The following is a 17,717-nucleotide window of genomic DNA, read 5'->3' on the forward strand; positions in this document are numbered from 1 at the left end:
ACTTCCAAGCCTTCTTTGTTTCTTTAAGAATCACAAATAGAGCAAATCGAGATAACTCCTGGAACTTGGCAGCGTACTGCTGCACTGTCAGTAAACCTTGCGTCAAATTCATAAATTCCTTCATTTTTGCGTTTCTAATTGTGGCTGGAAAATAACGTTTAAAGAAGAGCTCTTTGAATCGAGCCCATGTTAACACTATCGGTATCGGTCGGTGCTCCTCCATTTGCTTTACCGACCCCCACCATCTCTCAGCCTCCCCTGCCAACTTGAACATGGCGAAGGTGACTTTCTGCTTTTCAGTACAGTTTAACACACCTAAGATCTTCTCGATCTCCTGGATCCAATTCTCAACACGAACTGGATCTATACCGCCAACAAAAGCAGAGGGCTTCAATCTAGTGAACTGCTTAATGGAGCAACCCAACTCAGTCATAGGACGATCCTACCCTCTATTCGTACGCACTACCTCAGCCATAAGTTGCTGTGCGAATTCACGTAACACACTAGTAGAGTCGTTACCAGCCTCGGGGCCGGCACCCTCACTACTACTGCTATCTATATTGGCAGTGATATCCCTGGATTCCATCCTAAAAACATTTACAAGAATCCATTAGAAGGTAATAGCCTAAGCATCAACTAACACTATCATACTATAGACTCAGTTTCTTAAATCCACATCCTGAATATCGATGTACTCCATTAATTTAACATCATCATTCTAACTCAAGTTCTGCCCTTCCACTTGGAAACAACACCATCAATAGATTGCCATAATTTTCTAAACCCTTCAAATGATCCAAAAAAACACAGAAGTCTGCCAATTGTTTTCGTCTCCAAGTATACAAAACAAAACTCAAGGTCATATCCATGTCCTATACTCTAGTATATTCTAGACTGTAACAACAAGCAACTTCTTAGTTTAGCACATATCCCTAACCAGGCAGCATGAATCAAATCATACTTCCGACTGGCTACGGGCTCTGATACCAACTGTAACGACCTGGCCCTTTACACGGACTCAGGTGTCACTCACATACATCAAATACCTATATTTGTTCAAGATATGGAAACAACCCGCCCTAAACAGGGACATTCGGGTGTAAATCATACATAATCATGATGTAAATGTCGCGGAAAAACATAAACATCCATTGGGATTACTACTAGTCTTATACTAGAGTTCACTAATACATCCATAATTTATATTCATTCGGACTTAGAGTAATCGTCATATTACAACCCTCCAAAAATGACTTTCATCAAGTTTAGTACAAAATTTAGATGTTTACGTAAGCTAACCAAAATAACCTCCCCAGTCCCTTTATCTACTAGGATCGACGCACGGACGGACCTGAAAACAAAGGTTGTAAGATAGGGTGAGACACCTCTCAATAAGGAAGAAGGAGTTACAACAGTGTGTGACTGCATACATGTATATTTTCATTCAACATCTGGAATATAAATCAAATATTTTCAATACAGTAATGTATCAGGTATATCATTATTCATATTACAAAATTCTCACATCTTTCTTTTGACCATTTAATGATTTATTAGATGACCAACAACAAAATATCCCTATAACCAGTTTTACCCCGTGGCTCAAGTTGTGCACTGGTACTCGTCCAATGCCCTATTCTTGCAGACACTGCCGTGTACCTACATACGATCCGACTGCCCCCATTGGCCCAATATCAGCCAATGGTTTCACTCTGCTAGCCGACCATCTTGGTACCCACATCGTTTAATACGTGTGGTTGCACGTGTACATCTAGTTACGATATCGTGTCGTATCATATAACAGTGGTTTCATTTCACCCTACAAAGAAAGTATTTTTTAACCCTCCCGAGACTCTCAAGCTATGGTTCCGTGTATCATAAATTCAATTTATACAAATATGATAACCTGCGCATTTCTAGTATTTTTTACAAATTTACATAATAGCATTGGGTTCAAATTGGTGTCTTTCCACTCAATTTACCCTTCTTTGTTTACTGATGCGGCTCGGTGTATCACCAGCCTCTGTTTATTCACATTATCAGTATAACAAATTTGGAACTTCGTTCCCATATTCTATATCAATAGTATAGAAAATTCATTCATTCCCATATCAACATATATCACACAAGTTTAATACAAAAACCTGCTAAATGATAAAAATTCAATATACATAGTTTAATTGAATAAATAAATGATTTGAGCTTCTCCTACTATAGTATAAACACAAATAAACGATGTTTGTAAAATTTTGGAGATTACACGTCGAAAATATCGTTTTTACCAAAAATCGTAAAATCATCAAACCAACATCTCTGCTCGGTAGAATTTCACAATAAACAGTAAATCATAGATAATAACTTAAACTAACTTTTTAGCGGTTTATTTTTTCAAAATAGTTGTTGTAATCAAATTCCCCTTACCTTATACTCGAAATGAAAGTTCGTATGAAAATGGTCCAAATCGACAACCTGAGATCCCGAAAACCTAAAACCACAGAACATAACCTTACTATATTTTCTACTGCTATCCAAATATCCAATCAAAATTAGGATCAGATTCCTATCTCGATTCTTGAGAAAATCTGAAACTCTCCGAAACGACGATCTGATCCACTAAAAGTATAAAGTTTCCTCTTCTGACCCACGCAGTACCCTCTGTTTTTGGAAACGGACGACGAATGGCGAAGATCTTAGAGAGAGAGAGAGAGAGAGAATAAGAGAATTTATAAAATAAATCCTAACTTAACTCTTAAATAATTTAAATAAATATTTTTTTTAAGATATTTATATATAAAGATATCAAAATATCTCTTTTTAAAATATTTTTTTTAAAATATCTCTTTATTTATTTTTTTATTTTATTATTATTTTATTTTTTTCTCGAGGTCGGGTTACTACACACGCATGGTTATGTGAATCATTTTCATCGGAAGTGTGCTGTTAGGTGGAGTAGGTTGCATGCAGTTACGAACCCCACGTGACCGCGCCACTCTCCACTCGCACTTGCAGAAACCAGACTCTCTTCTCAGATGTCGCCTTCTCGTGCTCGGCGACGGCAAAATAAAGCCTAACCGTATCCTCTCCCTGCTACCCAGACACCCAGATCTCACGATTCTCACCCAGTACGCAGCCGTCGGCCCGTCGCAGCGGCAGTACCCCCCACGCGGCCACGCCACTCTCCACTCGCACTTGCAGACGGCAGACTCTTCTCATTCTCGCGCTCGGCGACGGCAAAATAAAGCCTAACCTTACCCTCTCCTTGCTACCCAGACACCCAGATCTCACGATTCTCAGGCGGTACGCAGCCGTCGGCCCATCACAGCGGCAGTACCCCCACGCCACTCTCCAATCTCCACTCGCACTCGCAGACGGCAACTCTGTCTTGCTCTTCTTGTTCTGGTTTGTTTCAGAGCTGAAATTTATTTATTTATTTATTTTTTAAATGATTAGTTGTTCTCGGCCTTGCTCTTCTTGTTCTGGAATGTTTCAGAACTGAAATTTATTTATTTATTTTTAAATGATTAGTTTCGCTAATTATCAAATTGACGGCTGAATTAAGTTATTTTTAATTGACAACTCAATTAATTAAGAAGTGTTTCATAATTTCTTTTAGGTGCGATCCGTCATCTAACTCGTCTACTGATTTTAGGTCACTTAAAAAATGTCTAATTAAGTATGCTAGGCTTGTGATTGGGGAGAAAATTTTAAACAGTGTATATAAATAAACATTCTAATTTCAAATGACTAATCATTCTGAGTATAAGAACCACAATTTAAACACAATTTTTTTTTCTAACTCATAAGTTTAAATTAAAATTTGTAACCTACCTCTTTTTGGATTTCATGTATACTTTCTACATGCATACTGTTTAATTTGTAAATATTTGGATATAGAACCTCTAAGCATAAGAGGTTTTGACTTTGAGTTTATATTTTAAAAAGTCATCACATTGACAAATGTTAGAAAAAGAATTTTAAAATAAATAAATTATATATTTAAATGGATGACCCGTTTGTAACTCGTTTATTAAATGGGTGGGTCTAAATTTACATATTAATCACTCATTAATAAATGGGTCAACATAAACCTGAATCCGTTTATGACTCACCTGAACCCAACCCACCCATTAATAAATGGATGAACCCAAACCTGAACCCATTTATGACCCATTCGAATGAGTCTGTTGATCCCTTTTTGCCATCCTAGACGTACAAATGAAAAATCAAAAGCGAAAGAACTCCAAATTCTTTTAGAGTTTTTTACCAAAATATCAAAAGAAAAAAAAAAACACACATATGTATCTAACTGACTTTTCAAAAGTCGGTTTGGACTTTAAAATAATAATAATAAAAAATTTCAGTATCGTTGTTAATCGTCAGTCGTCCCGTCAGCCATCGTTGTCAGCAGCAATTAAAACAAAAAAAGGGAGGGGGGGGAGGAGAGGGCATGTTAGAGCATTAATGAGGAGAGAGGAGAAAGGGGAGAGAGGGGAGAAGACAAAAAATAAAAAAGGGGATGGAATGGGCGAGAGAGAGAGAGAGAGAGAGAGAGAGAGAGAGAGAGAGAGAGAGAGAGAGAGAGGGATGTGTGCTGACAATTTTTTTTTTTAAGGGGTGTTCGTATTTTTTTATTTTTTATTTTTTATTTAAGGGGATGGAACAAGTTGCATAGCTGTGTACGTGAATTGGGTGAATAATGTCCAAATTGGCTTTTGAAAAGTTAGTTTGGTATTAAAAAATTAATTTCACCCACTCCCTATGTGGATGTGATTAAAGTGTGTGGTATCTTATGTGGATGTGTGTGGTTATGTGTATACATGGATCTCAGTGAAATGGTTTTTAATGGATGTGTGTGAACTTAATTACATAAATATTTATGACAAAGTAAAACTCTCCGTCTGAGAGCTTGCTAAGAAAGTCGAGCACTCTGATAATTTTAAGTCTAGTACCAGAGCAGTAGGAAGCTACTTGTATGGGTGGGTAATCTTCCCTATTCTCGGAGACTTTACCTATATACATAATCCAAAGGCTTACTGAGTAAGGTGAGTGCCTTGGTATTGGTATTAGAGTATAGGGAAGTTACTTATATGGGCAGGTAATCTTCTCTATGCTCAGGGATTATCATTATATATAATAATGTTTTGGTGAGTGTAATATGTATGTACTTTCTCTACTGATGATGAATAACAAATGATTATATTTTGTATTTATTAAACTCTCTGCCACACACTATTATGGTTTATTCTTTGTTACTGAGATGTGTCTCACCCTAACAAATGATTATATTTTCAGGTTCATCAGGTGATCGAGCTTAGAGCTCCGGGCAGGGTAGTATTTTTGGTAAATTATAGAGTGTTTATAAGAACAGTTTATGTTTTTAAATACTAGGATGTAATACAAATAGTTGGATGTTGTTGTTTTATCTGGGATTTATAGATAAACTATAGTATTTAAATAAAGATTGTTTATTTAATTCCGCTGCGTGAATGTAGTTTATGGTATCAGAAATAGGTGAATGAAACACGTAATGTTCGGGCCCTACTTGGCGGGTTTAGGGCATTACAATCTGCCTCTTCAAAATCCTCTTGTACATCCTCTTCTTCCTCTAATTCATGGTCACGATCCATATCAGGTTGCACTAGTTGGACTGTGTATGCCCCCCTCTCTTTCATAACAATAAATGGAACCATTTGGAAGTCTGGTATGGACACAACTCTAGTTAAACTCCGGTCATGCCTATACTCTGTTGATGGCTTTGCTTCATGATAATAATTGCTTCCCACATTAAATCCTTGCAAAGTAGCCTCCTCACGTCGAAGCTCTGTTGATAAGAATTCTGGCTAAAATGATGTACCGAGGACGTCATTCAAATCTAATGTTGTAGTCACTTATGAAAGGTGATTAAATAGTCTGCTCGTCTCACCAATATCATATTCGGTATATGGTTAAGAATGGATAAATGCTTCCCCCTGCAAAGTTGGGGCTCTGCCATGTTGCTGCTACAAGGAATGCATTTAACAAAAATCTCAACTACATATACGTCTGAACACAAACTCTGTGGATCCAACACAATTAGGACATCTACATCATTTTTTATTGGGAAGTTGATGTACAATGAGTTTCCACCACCCCTTCGTTGCGGATGTCTCGATGTCAGTTCTAAGATACACTCATTTGGATCAATATATAATCCTTCATATATTTTGCATTTCAAACTTTCTAACTTCATCCTCCTTCGAATTCGAATTGCTTTTGATGGCCCACTACTATACTCAATACCGTTCAATCCATGTATTATCTCACCATCAATGTATAATAAAACTATAACTTTGTTAGCTAACGAATTTGACGTTATTATGACTTCTAAAAAATAGAGTTTATCTAAAAGGTGGTGAAAGAGGTTGGACGATCAAGGAAGAAGAATGAAATGAAAGAAGAGAAACGATGGGTAATAGTGAGTGATAATGAGATATTGATCAATGAATATACAAGAGAGTGGCGTGACCAAACCGACTTTTGAAAAGTTAATTTTGGTTTGTTAACGTACACACACACACGCATGCATGCAAGAGTAGGTGAAATTAATTTTTTAATACCAAACCGACTTTCCAAAAGTCGGTTTGGACAACCATCCCATCCCCTTACAAAAGAAAATAAATAAATAAATAAATTTCGGACATCCCTTAAAAAAAAATTTGTCAGCGCACATCCTCTCTCTCTCTCTCTCCCGCGCATGTTCGCCCCATCCCCTTTTTGTTTTTTGTCTTCTCCCCTCTCTCCCCTCATAAATGCCTTAACACACGCCCTCCCCTCCTTCCCTGAGTCTCCCACTGGGGAGCAGCACGTTTTTTTTTGGGTTTTAATTGTTGTGAATGACGACGATGCTAAAAATTTTTTTTATATTATTTTAAACACCCGACTTTTAGAAAGTAGTTGGGTGTATTTGTAAAAATTTTCCCCATTTCATTCATATATATATATATATATATAATATTTTGGTAAAAAACTCAATTCTTATACTATACAGAGAATTAAAATTCTCCCTTTGAGTACTATTCCGACCTTGACATATAAGCAAGAAAAGTTTTCTCCTGTTTCATGTGAGTTGCTTGATTGTATTTGTTCTAAGACATGTACTAAGTTGTGATTGGCCTGTTTCTGGCCCTCGTGTATGCCTGAGTTGTTTTGTATGGATTGCGATTGTTTTTGCATTTGTGAGGGGTTCGTCCCCCCCTTTCCTGGGTATGCCCAGTACATACTCCTTTGATGAATACATTTACCCTTTTGATAAAAAAAAAGTGATGATGTGTTCCATCCTTAATGATTTAAGCTACTGTAATTATTCCTCAATGGATAAAGCAACTGTTGTTACGATAAACACCAAGGAATGACCTTGCGTTTTGGGGCAGATGACTCATCACCTCTGTTCTTGGTTGCATACCAGAAATGGCAGCTCCCGAGGAGGAGACATTCGTGACAGTGTACCATGTACAGCCGATTGCAAGAGCCAGAAAAGGTGCCGCTCAACCAGACAGCAGTGGCAATTCGCCTGCTGTCATATCCGATGAGCTGCTGAGCAGCAGCAGTGGTAATTCGCCTGCTGTCATATCTGATGAGCATGAAAAGCTTAGCATTGAAATTGATCGGGGAGAAAGCTCCCGCCCTCCTGATGCTATTGATCAGTGGCTGCAATCCATAAAGCAGGCACCTGCAAGCAATCAAGGACAAAAGTGCAGGATACAGAAGGTCCCGGAGACACTGCGAGAGATCAAATCCAACAAGAATTGCTACGAGCCACATATGGTTTCAATCGGTCCTTACCACCTCGGGAAGCCAAAGCTCAAAGAAATGCAGAAGGTCAAGGTTCTGATGGCACGAGATTACATTTGGAACTGCGATAATACTGGTAGCTCGTCGGTTCGTAAATTGTATGACAAGGTTGCAGAGGTGGCGGTCCAAGCAAGGCAGTGCTATGCGGAGGATGCAACAGCAGACCTGAACGATGTAGCCTTCACTCAGATGATGTTCTTGGACGGCTGCTTCATTCTCCAGTTCTTTATTTGTTTGTTTGAAGAAAACAGGGATGATGATGTGAAGATGAGAAGCCTGGACAACCCTTTAGTTCTGCGGGACTTGTTCTTGTTGGAGAACCAACTCCCTTTTGTAGTCCTGAAGCAGCTGATGAGCTGGAGCCTTGAAGAAAAATACTGGCTAAAGAAAATCAAAAGTTTCCTTATTAGGCGATGGTCCTTGAAAAAGGTTTCAAAAAATAGCCAAGCCTGGCTAAAGAAAATCAAAAGTTTCCTTATTGGGCGATGGTCCTTGAAAGAGGTTTCAGAAAATAGCCAAAATCAGCCAGCAGGTAAAGAAGAACCAGCTCACCTACTTGACCTACTACGGGCTCAGCTCATCAACTCGAACGGTCAAAACATTGATACCCAGTCCAGTACTAGTGACAGTTCCTCTTACTCAAGTACTAGTAACAATTCCTCTAACTCAAGTACTAGTGACAATTCCTCTAACTCAAGTACTAGTGACAATTCCCCTCACTCATTTCGATCAGTGAAGGATATGAAGAAGGTGGGGGTCAATTTTAGGCCTAGCAAAACAGGACGTTTCACAGACATCAGCTTTAAACAGCATCTCTTCGCTGGGTGTCTCGAACTCCATCCAGTAATTGTAGATGACTATACCAAGTCTATTCTTCTGAACTTGGTAGCCTACGAGGCCTGTCTTGGCACCGATGATGATTTGCAGATAACCGCTTACATATGCTTCATGGATGCGCTGATCGATCACGCGGAGGACGTGACGGAGCTGCGGTCCAGTGGCATACTCTTTAACCTCCTGGGCAACGACCAGAAGGTGGCTGATCTGTTCAATGAGATAGCTGAGAATTTGGTGGGAAATGATTTTTATAGAGTAGTCCAGCATAAGATTGATCACCATCAAAATAGCAAGATAAGAGTATGGATGGCAGAGTGGCTGCACGACCATTTCAGTTCACCTTGGACTGTTCTGGCTTTCATTGGTGCGATTGTTGCAATTGGTCTGAGTATTACTGAAACGTACTTTGCAATAAAAAGTTAAATAGAGAACACGCAGACATCAAGTAAGAAATTCAGTTCCGCCGAATTTGATCCTACTTCATCTTACATACATGGGGACAAGTCGAGCATTTCGATTGTAGACTTGTGTTTTGATTTTTCCTGCTGGTCTGTTTGAATTTCATTTTGAGAGTGCATATATATATTTGAGAGTTTCTTTAGTTATGATAAACTCGTTTATAAACATAATATTTGTTTTCATGTTATATTATTGTTGTTGAAATATGGCTTATTTTAGAAGCCTACCATTGCCATTGAAGTCTTCAATGGTGGGCTAATTTTTCAAAGGTAGGTGATTAGTGGTTGTAATAGTGGTTTTTCCTAACCTATATAAACCCATCACCTCCATTTGTATTCTCATCTCCAAAATTGTCTACTTCTCTCTTAGGCACATTCTCTCTTCTTTCTCTCATTTTGTAATATTTCTACAATAAAGAAATATTGATTGATAGTGTCCGAGGACGTAAGCACAATTAGCCGAACCTCGTTAATTCTGGTGTTCTTCCGTTTATCTATTCAGTAGTTAACTTTTGTCGGGTATAGTTGTAGTAATATATTGTGTTAATTGCATGTCTAAGGAAAATTCTGTCTAGGAAAAAGAGATTTAAGCGGTCCGTTGTGACCCCCCACTTCCCTGGGAATTTACTTGGTGTAATTTTGCACAATTATTCACTCTCTATTTACCTGTACAATTGTAACTGTGGTAAAGTTAGGTGGAACAATCTCAAGTTTCACAACAATTGGTATCAGAGCCAAGGTTATTCTTAGTATGCTCTGTGGTTGCAGCTTAGTCTGATCTTCCACATCAGAAAAGTTTTCCTTGGGCTATTGGCATTCCGCATCGGCAGCTATTGAATAGCATTTATGGCAGAGATGGCAGATAGTGCAAAAGCATCCACATCAAACTCGTCTATTTTGGCAAGAACTACTGTGACAAATGCCAGATTTGCAGTGGAGATTTTTGACGGCACCGGTCATTTTGGTATGTGGCAAAGTGAGGTTCTAGACGCTCTCTTTCATCAGCAAGGTCTAGACATTGCCATTGAAGAAGAGAAACCAGAAGATATTGAGAAGAAAGAATGGGGGACCATCAATCGGTTAGCATGTGGTACAATTCGATCGTGTCTTTCAAGAGAGCAGAAGTATGCATTCTGTAAGGAAACTTCTGCAAACAAGTTGTGGAAGGCACTGGAGGAGAAGTTTTTGAAGAAAAGCTCTCAGAACAAACTCCATATGAAGAAGAGACTATTTCGCTTTACCTATGTCTCGGGTACCACTATGAATGATCATATCACCAACTTTAATAGGTTGGTTACTGATCTAGTTAATCTGGATGAGACTTTTAAAGATGAAGACCTGGCTTTGATGTTGTTGGGATCCCTTCCTGAGGAGTTTGAGTTTCTTAAAACTACTTTGCTCCATGGAAAGGATAAAGTGTCTCTTGGCGAGGTTTGTGCTGCTTTGTACAGCTATGAATTTAGGAAGAAGGACAAGCTTGAAAGCACAAGTGGAGCCAACGAGGCTCTAGTAGTTCGAGGCCGTTCACAAAGCCAGAATAGAAGAAAGAAGGAGAGATCCAAGTCAAGGTCCAGACCAAACAAAGATGAATGTGCCTTTTGTCGGGAAAAGGGGCACTGGAAGAAAGATTGTCCGAAGCTAAAGAATAAAGGCAAACCTGATAAAGGAAAGGCCATCTCAAATGTGGCTGAGTACGAAGATGGGAGCTCAGATCTTTCGCTTGCTGCTACGCCATCAACTAGTTCTTCGAGTATATGGCTACTAGATTCTGGGTGTAGCCATCATATGTGTCCCAATCGGGATTGGTTCTTTGATTTTAAAGAACTAGAAGGTGGAGTCGTCTACACAGCAAATGATGTCCCTCTTACCACACATGGGATTGGTTCAGTCCGCTTGAGGAATCAAGATGGATCAATCAAAATATTGACGGACGTTAGATATGTACCAAGTTTGATGAAGAATCTTATTTCTGTGGGAACCCTAGAATCAAAGGGATTCAAAGTAACAGTAGAAAACGGAGTCATGAAGATCATCTCTGGTGCACTCGTGGTAATCAAGGGAATTCGGAAGAACAATAACTTGTATCACTATCAAGGCCGTACAGTTATTGGGACGGCAGCAATAGTTTCTTCTGATGATAAAGCCATAGAAGCAACTAGGTTATGGCATATACGCTTGGGGCATGCAGGTGAAAAATCCTTGGGACTTCTTACAAATCAAGGATTATTAAAGGGAGCAAAGACCTGCAAGCTAGATTTCTGTGAACATTGCATCAAAGGGAAGCAAACAAGAGTCAAATTTGGTACTGCAATCCATAATACCAAGGGTATTTTGGATTATGTTCACTCTGATGTGTGGGGACATTCCAAGACAACTTCACTGGGAGGAAAACACTACTATGTGACCTTTGTTGATGATTTTTCTCGAAGAGTATGGGTGTATACTATGAAAACTAAGGATGAAGTGTTAGGAGTCTTCCTAAAATGGAAAAATATGGTGGAAACTCAAACAAGCAGAAGGATCAAGCGCCTCCGTACAAATAATGGTGGAGAATATAGAAGTGATCCATTTCTTAAAGTCTGCGAAGATGAAGGTATTATACGACACTTCACAGTGAGAAGTACACCATAACAGAATGGAGTGGCAGAACGTATGAATCGAACATTGTTGGAGAAGGTTCGGTGTATGCTATCCAATGCTAGGTTGGGTAGAGAATTTTGGGCTGAGGCTGTAACATATGCCTTCCACCTCATCAACCGCCTACCATCTACTGCTATTTGTGGTAAAACACCATTGGAGAAATGGTTTGGAATGCCTGCTACAGATTATGATTCATTACATGTATTCGGTTCCACTGCCTACTATCATGTCAAGGAATCAAAGCTGGATCCGACGGCTAAGAAAGCAATCTTTATGGGAATCACCTCTGGAGTAAAGGGATATCGTCTTTGGTGTCCAGAAACAAAGAAAATAATCTTCAGCAGGGATGTTACCTTTAATAAATCTACTTTTTTAAGAAAGGTGACAACAGAAAGTGTTGAGCAAAAGGATGGTGCTCCAAAAGAGGTGGAGTTTGATAGAAGAATTGTTTACCCAGAAAATGAAGACTCTCCTATGGTAGAAGAAGAGTCACCTGTAGAAGAGGTTTCAACCCAAGAACCTCAACAGCAACATGAATCTATTGCATTGAGTAAGCCAAAGAGAAAAATTAGAAAGCCTGCTCGCTTTGTTGACATGGTGGCTTACGCATCTCCAATTGCAAACGATGATACTCCTGTTACTTACAATGAAGCAATCCAAAGTTTGGAAAAAGAAAAGTGGAGGGAAGCCATGAATGATGAAATGCAGTCCCTTCATAAGAATCGAACATAGAAGCTTGTTAGTCTTCCGAAGGGAAAGAAGGCAATTGGGTGTAAATGGGTATATACAAAGAAAGATGGATTTCCTGACAAGAATAGATTCGCTACAAAGCAAGGTTGGTGGCTAAAGGCTATGCACAAACGGAGGGAATTGATTACAATGAGGTATTTTCTCCAGTAGTAAAACATTCCTCCATAAGAATTTTATTGGCTTTGGTAGCAAAATTGGATATGGAACTAGTTCAATTAGATGTAAAAAATGCATTTTTACATGGAAACTTGGAAGAGGAAATCTACATGACTCAGCCAGGAGGTTTCAAAGTTGCTGGAAAAGAAAATATGGTGTGCAAACTTGAAAAATCGTTGTATGGATTAAAGCAATCCCCAAGGCAGTGGTATAAACGATTTGACAAGTTTATGATGGGGCAAAAGTACAGAAGAAGCAAATATGATAACTGTGTGTATTTTTGCAAGCTACAAGATAGATCTTTCATATATCTTCTTCTTTATGTTGATGATATATTGATAGCCTCCAAGAGTCAGACAGAAATTGACAAACTAAAGGCTCGGTTGAATAGGGAGTTTGAGATGAAGGATCTAGGCGAAGCAAAGAAAATTCTCGGTATGGAGATAAGTAGAGAAAGGAAATTGGGGAGGCTTTGTTTGACTCAAAAACAATATTTGAGGAAAGTACTGAAGCGTTTTGGTATGGATGAGAAGTCAAAACCTGTTAGTACTCCGCTTGCTCCTCATTTCAAGCTGAATGCATCTATGTCTCCAAAAACTGAAGCAGAACGAGAATACATGTCAAAAGTACCGTATTCAAGTGCTGTTGGTAGCTTGATGTATGCCATGGTGTGTACAAGGACCGATATTTCACAAGCCGTTGGAGTTGTGAGCAGGTATATGCATGATCCTGGAAAGGAACATTGGCAAGCTGTGAAATGGATTCTACGATACATTTTGTATACGGTAGATGTTGGACTAATATTTGAGCAGGATAAGCTAGATGATCATAGTATTGTTGGATACTGTGATTCCGACTACCCTGGTGATTTGGATAAGCGTCGGTCAACTACTGGCTATGTTTTTTCTCTTGCAAAAGCGCCAGTTAGTTGGAGGTCTACCTTACAGTCAACAGTTGCTTTGTCCACTACAGAGGCAGAGTATATGGCAGTCATAGAGGCTGTGAAGGAGGCAATTTGGCTTCAAGGATTGATGAAAGATTTGGGAATTGAACAGAAGCACATCAAGGTGCATTGTGATAGCCAAAGTGCTATCCATCTAGCAAAGAACCAAGTCTACCATTCAAGGACAAAGCACATCGACGTTCGATATCACTTTGTTCGAGAAATTCTGGAATAAGGTGGAGTAGTAATCCAGAAGATTCGAACCACTGAGAATCCTGCTGATATGATGACAAAAGTGGTAACTGTGGTCAAGTTTCAACATTGCTTGAACTTGATCAACATTGTCAAAAATTGAAAGATTTGCGCTGCAAGCGCGTTTGAAGACATTATGGAATCTATGAGAGATGTTCAGAGATGGAATTTCGCCAAGGTGGAGATTTGTTGAAATATGGCTTATTCTAGAAGCCTACCATTGCCATTGAAGTCTTCAATGGTGGGCTAATTTTTCAAAGGTAGGTGATTAGTGGTTGTAATAGTGGTTTTTCCTAACCTATATAAACCCATCACCTCCATTTGTATTCTCATCCCCAAAATTGCCTACTTCTCTCTTAGGCACATTCTCTCTTCTCTCTCTCATTTTGTAATATTTCTACAATAGAGAAATATTGATTGATAGTGTCCGAGGACGTAAGCACAATTAGCCGAACCTCGTTAATTCTGGTGTTCTTCCGTTTATCTATTCAGTAGTTAACTTTTGTCGGGTATAGTTGTAGTAATATATTGTGTTAATTGCATGTCTAAGGAAAATTCTGTCTAGGAAAGAGGGATTTAAGCGGTCCGTTGTGACCCCCCACTTCCTTGGGAATTTACCTGGTGTAATTTTGCACAATTATTCACTCTCTATTTACCTATACAATTGTAACTGTGGTAAAGTTAGGTGGAATAATCTCAAGTTTCACAACAATTGTATCTAGCTGTTTATTTATTTTATGCAACGATAAAGGTGCTGAATCGTAAATCTATTAGGGATATTTAACGCATCACCCTGTTTCTTGTTATAAGTGTCCATTTCATTTAAATACGAGTTTGATATAATGAGATATTGATGAAATTTCAAACATAGAAATTCCTCTCCTGTCCATGATTATGATGTGGTTCCCATGGATTTGAACATGCGTGTGTGACTCCCTCGTACGTGTTCAGCGCTTATACAATTTCTACATTTGGTTGATGACTAACCCAAAAATTGATTGCATTATTTTGAGTTTGTTCTATATGCATTTTCATCACAATGATTTTTTGTCTCCTTACATTCTCTTTCCTCCTCCTTGCCCAGGAGCTATCACTCTTGGAGTTTCCTCCCTCCATGGACATGCTCCTTGGCAACTCCATGGATTTGCCTTTGGTGATGGCTCCTTTCCGCTTTGTTTGGAGTTTGGATAATATTCAAAGATTTTATATTTTCATCTTTAGTTATTGAGAAAAGTAAGAAAGAAAATAAAAAATATACCAAATTTATGAATAAAATTATAATTTTATACATAATTAATATTTAATTTTTTAAAATTTTTATTCATATAAAGATAAACCTTTTTTTTTTTAATAGTGTTAAAAATAAGAGAAGAAAGAAAGAGTTGTAAATAACTTTTGTATTCTTTGTATGTATGAAACTGTATAAGGGTCATCCTTTTATAGGTGAAGGAGGCAAGCTCACAAAGGTAAATCATCAATGACATTAATGCTAATTACACAAATCATGCTCTAATTACACAAATCATGGAGATTGACCAAATCATGAAGATTGGTCAATCAACTTAATTAGGGAGATATGCTAACATCCCCACTCAAACTCAAGGTGGTATCGAAGATGCCAATTGGAGTTTGTTAGATTTACTGTGATCCCAAGAGGGGGGATGAATTGATATTTTTAAAATTGAACCCCTAGATATTCCTCATAACAACAGTATGTTCACAACCCTATGGTCAATCTAATACGAATAATATAAATATATCAGAAATTAAATGAAGCAGTTTACTTAATCGCACAAGCACCAGAAAGTAGTAAATAAAGGGTGACACGCAAAATATGTTATCGAGGTTTGGCCAACTGCCTACGTCCCCGCCTTGGCTAACCAGCACAAAGATTATCACAATACCTTGCTCACTTGAATGGGTGGAGCGACACCTATACAAACCAGGTCAAATCATAGGGTTGACCTCAATCTTTACACCAATCCTTACTGAACTAAATTAACGCCCCCTCAGGCCATGCCTGAAATCTCTCAGATATACAATCAAAAGGTACAATATATGGGTGCTTTCACGTAAAGCAAATTTGTACCACAAATGCGCACAAACACAAACACCACAGATGATTTAAAATGTAAGCTCTGTGTGGTCTAGATATTTCAACTCTCAAATACGTTTTCTATCAGTGTAGTGAGTACGTGAGAGTGTTAAACAAGCAATCTGTGTATTTCAAAATATTTCAATCAAATATATTCACACAGAATATCAAGCAAACCTCAAGAACATCAATCAGTTGAATATTTCAATCTCATGAATATGTATATGCTTGGATTACAAAATGAATAATCTTTGTATTCAGCAAAAGATATATACTTGAATAAATATTGTCACAAAGATTAATGTAACAAATACAAATATATTTTCTCAAATAGTTCAATAAAGATTTCACAAGATATTTGAGTGAGTTTGGAAATGTTTTTGCAAATCAAAACAAATACAAACTTCCAAAGATATTGCAATGGGAATGCAACACTCGGAAATTCACCACAAGTTTTCTTAGGATAGGCTTATTAGAAAAGCCTCCTAAGAATACTTAGGTTATGCTCTCGTTAGAAAAATCGATTCAAAGAACTTCAAACAATGAGAGCAAAACTTTTAAACAATATCACTTAATGCACTTACAAATGATACAGAAGGATAGAGAAGGTAAGTTTGAGTGGATTCTATAAGAGTATGAGAAGTAGGATGTATTTAGCTTGAGAGAGAATTTTTTAGTGTATTTGCTAATCCATCCTTAATTATCCCAAATGAAAGAGTATAAATAGACATATCAAAATATTTGACCGTTGGGGACCTATTAGGGATTATTGAAAAAGTTTAATGACATTTAAATCAATTTAATCCTGTTTAAAAATATTTAACCCGTGGTAAAAATGATGGCAACCCGAGAGGTCCGGTCGACCAGGACTCATATGGTTCGGTCTACCAGGGAGTTTTTGAACTGAGGGATCAGTCGACCGAAAGTGGGCGATTTTCCAAATTTCCGAGGTTTGGTCGACCAAGCCATTTTGAATTGCCTAGTTCGGTCGACCAAACCGCTGGGAATTCTCGCGATGACCCTCTGGTCGACCAGGTAGTTGAAGAACAAAAGTTCTCGGTCGACCGAACCGTGGTCAACATGTTGACCTGGACCGATTTCGGTCGACCAGGAGAAAATGACCTGCATGGGTCGGTCGACCGAAAGTATAATATTTGTACATTTTTGTCCTTTTTCAAGCATGCAATTACTTAAGTCAAATATTCAAACATATATATGCATGAGTGAGTGTCCTAGGGTCATTTTGTGTTCAAAATTAAAACACCGAACGTCATTTCTAGGTCACTATTTGGTTTGAGCTTACAAATTAAATCATACATGTGTTGTGTGTGCTTATTACAAACCGAATGTCCTAATTACTATTACAGACCGAATAGACTATTAAATATGTTACAACTGAAAATACGAACTAGTCTTCAATCTTTAAGCTTTTCACATGCCATTAATGATTTGCTAATATGGACCTGCACATGAACTAGATATTCATTAAATACAAGAATATTTGTCATTATCAAAACCAGGGCATGACCTATAAGGTCAACATTCTCCCCCTTTTTGATGGTGACAAATACGATTGGTAAAAATATAGGGTTAAGCCTAAGAAGGCTTCCTCTTACAATGTGCATCCAATGTATGTTTAAAACATAACTTCTTTTACCCATTATTTTGCCTCATCTCCCCCTTTTGGCAATAGCAAAAAGGGTCATTGGAATTGAAATCCTAGGCAGTGGGTGTTTAGTACATTTATAAAGAATAA

The 17,717-nt window shown here is 38.1% G+C and overlaps 1 protein-coding gene across 3 annotated transcripts; it reads left to right on the forward strand.

Moving 5' to 3' along the window:
* Positions 1-2,932: 2,932 nt before the first annotated feature.
* LOC131155377 (UPF0481 protein At3g47200-like) lies at positions 2,933-9,313 on the forward strand. Of its 3 annotated transcripts, none has more exons than XR_009136793.1 (2): positions 2,933-3,399; positions 5,293-5,473. XR_009136793.1 is itself a non-coding variant. In XM_058108459.1 (2 exons), exon 2 carries the CDS (start codon positions 7,447-7,449, stop codon positions 9,088-9,090), a length of 1,644 nt encoding a protein of 547 aa, XP_057964442.1. In that variant the 5' UTR covers positions 2,949-3,399; positions 7,410-7,446; the 3' UTR covers positions 9,091-9,313. The 3 variants fall into 3 exon arrangements, 2 of the variants coding, with proteins under 2 accessions (XP_057964442.1, XP_057964441.1); XM_058108459.1 differs by lacking the exon at positions 5,293-5,473 and adding an exon at positions 7,410-9,313 and having other exon boundaries at positions 2,949-3,399; XM_058108458.1 differs by lacking the exon at positions 5,293-5,473 and adding an exon at positions 7,445-9,313 and having other exon boundaries at positions 2,949-3,399.
* Positions 9,314-17,717: the final 8,404 nt, after the last annotated feature.

This window comes from Malania oleifera, chromosome 5 (assembly GCF_029873635.1).
Source record: "Malania oleifera isolate guangnan ecotype guangnan chromosome 5, ASM2987363v1, whole genome shotgun sequence".
NCBI classification, from domain to species: domain Eukaryota; kingdom Viridiplantae; phylum Streptophyta; class Magnoliopsida; order Santalales; family Ximeniaceae; genus Malania; species Malania oleifera.

Bases quoted from the DNA above. Each gene is read 5' to 3' on its own strand.
- LOC131155377 (XM_058108459.1), top strand. From the start codon at position 7,447: ATGGCAGCTCCCGAGGAGGAGACATTCGTGACAGTGTACCATGTACAG.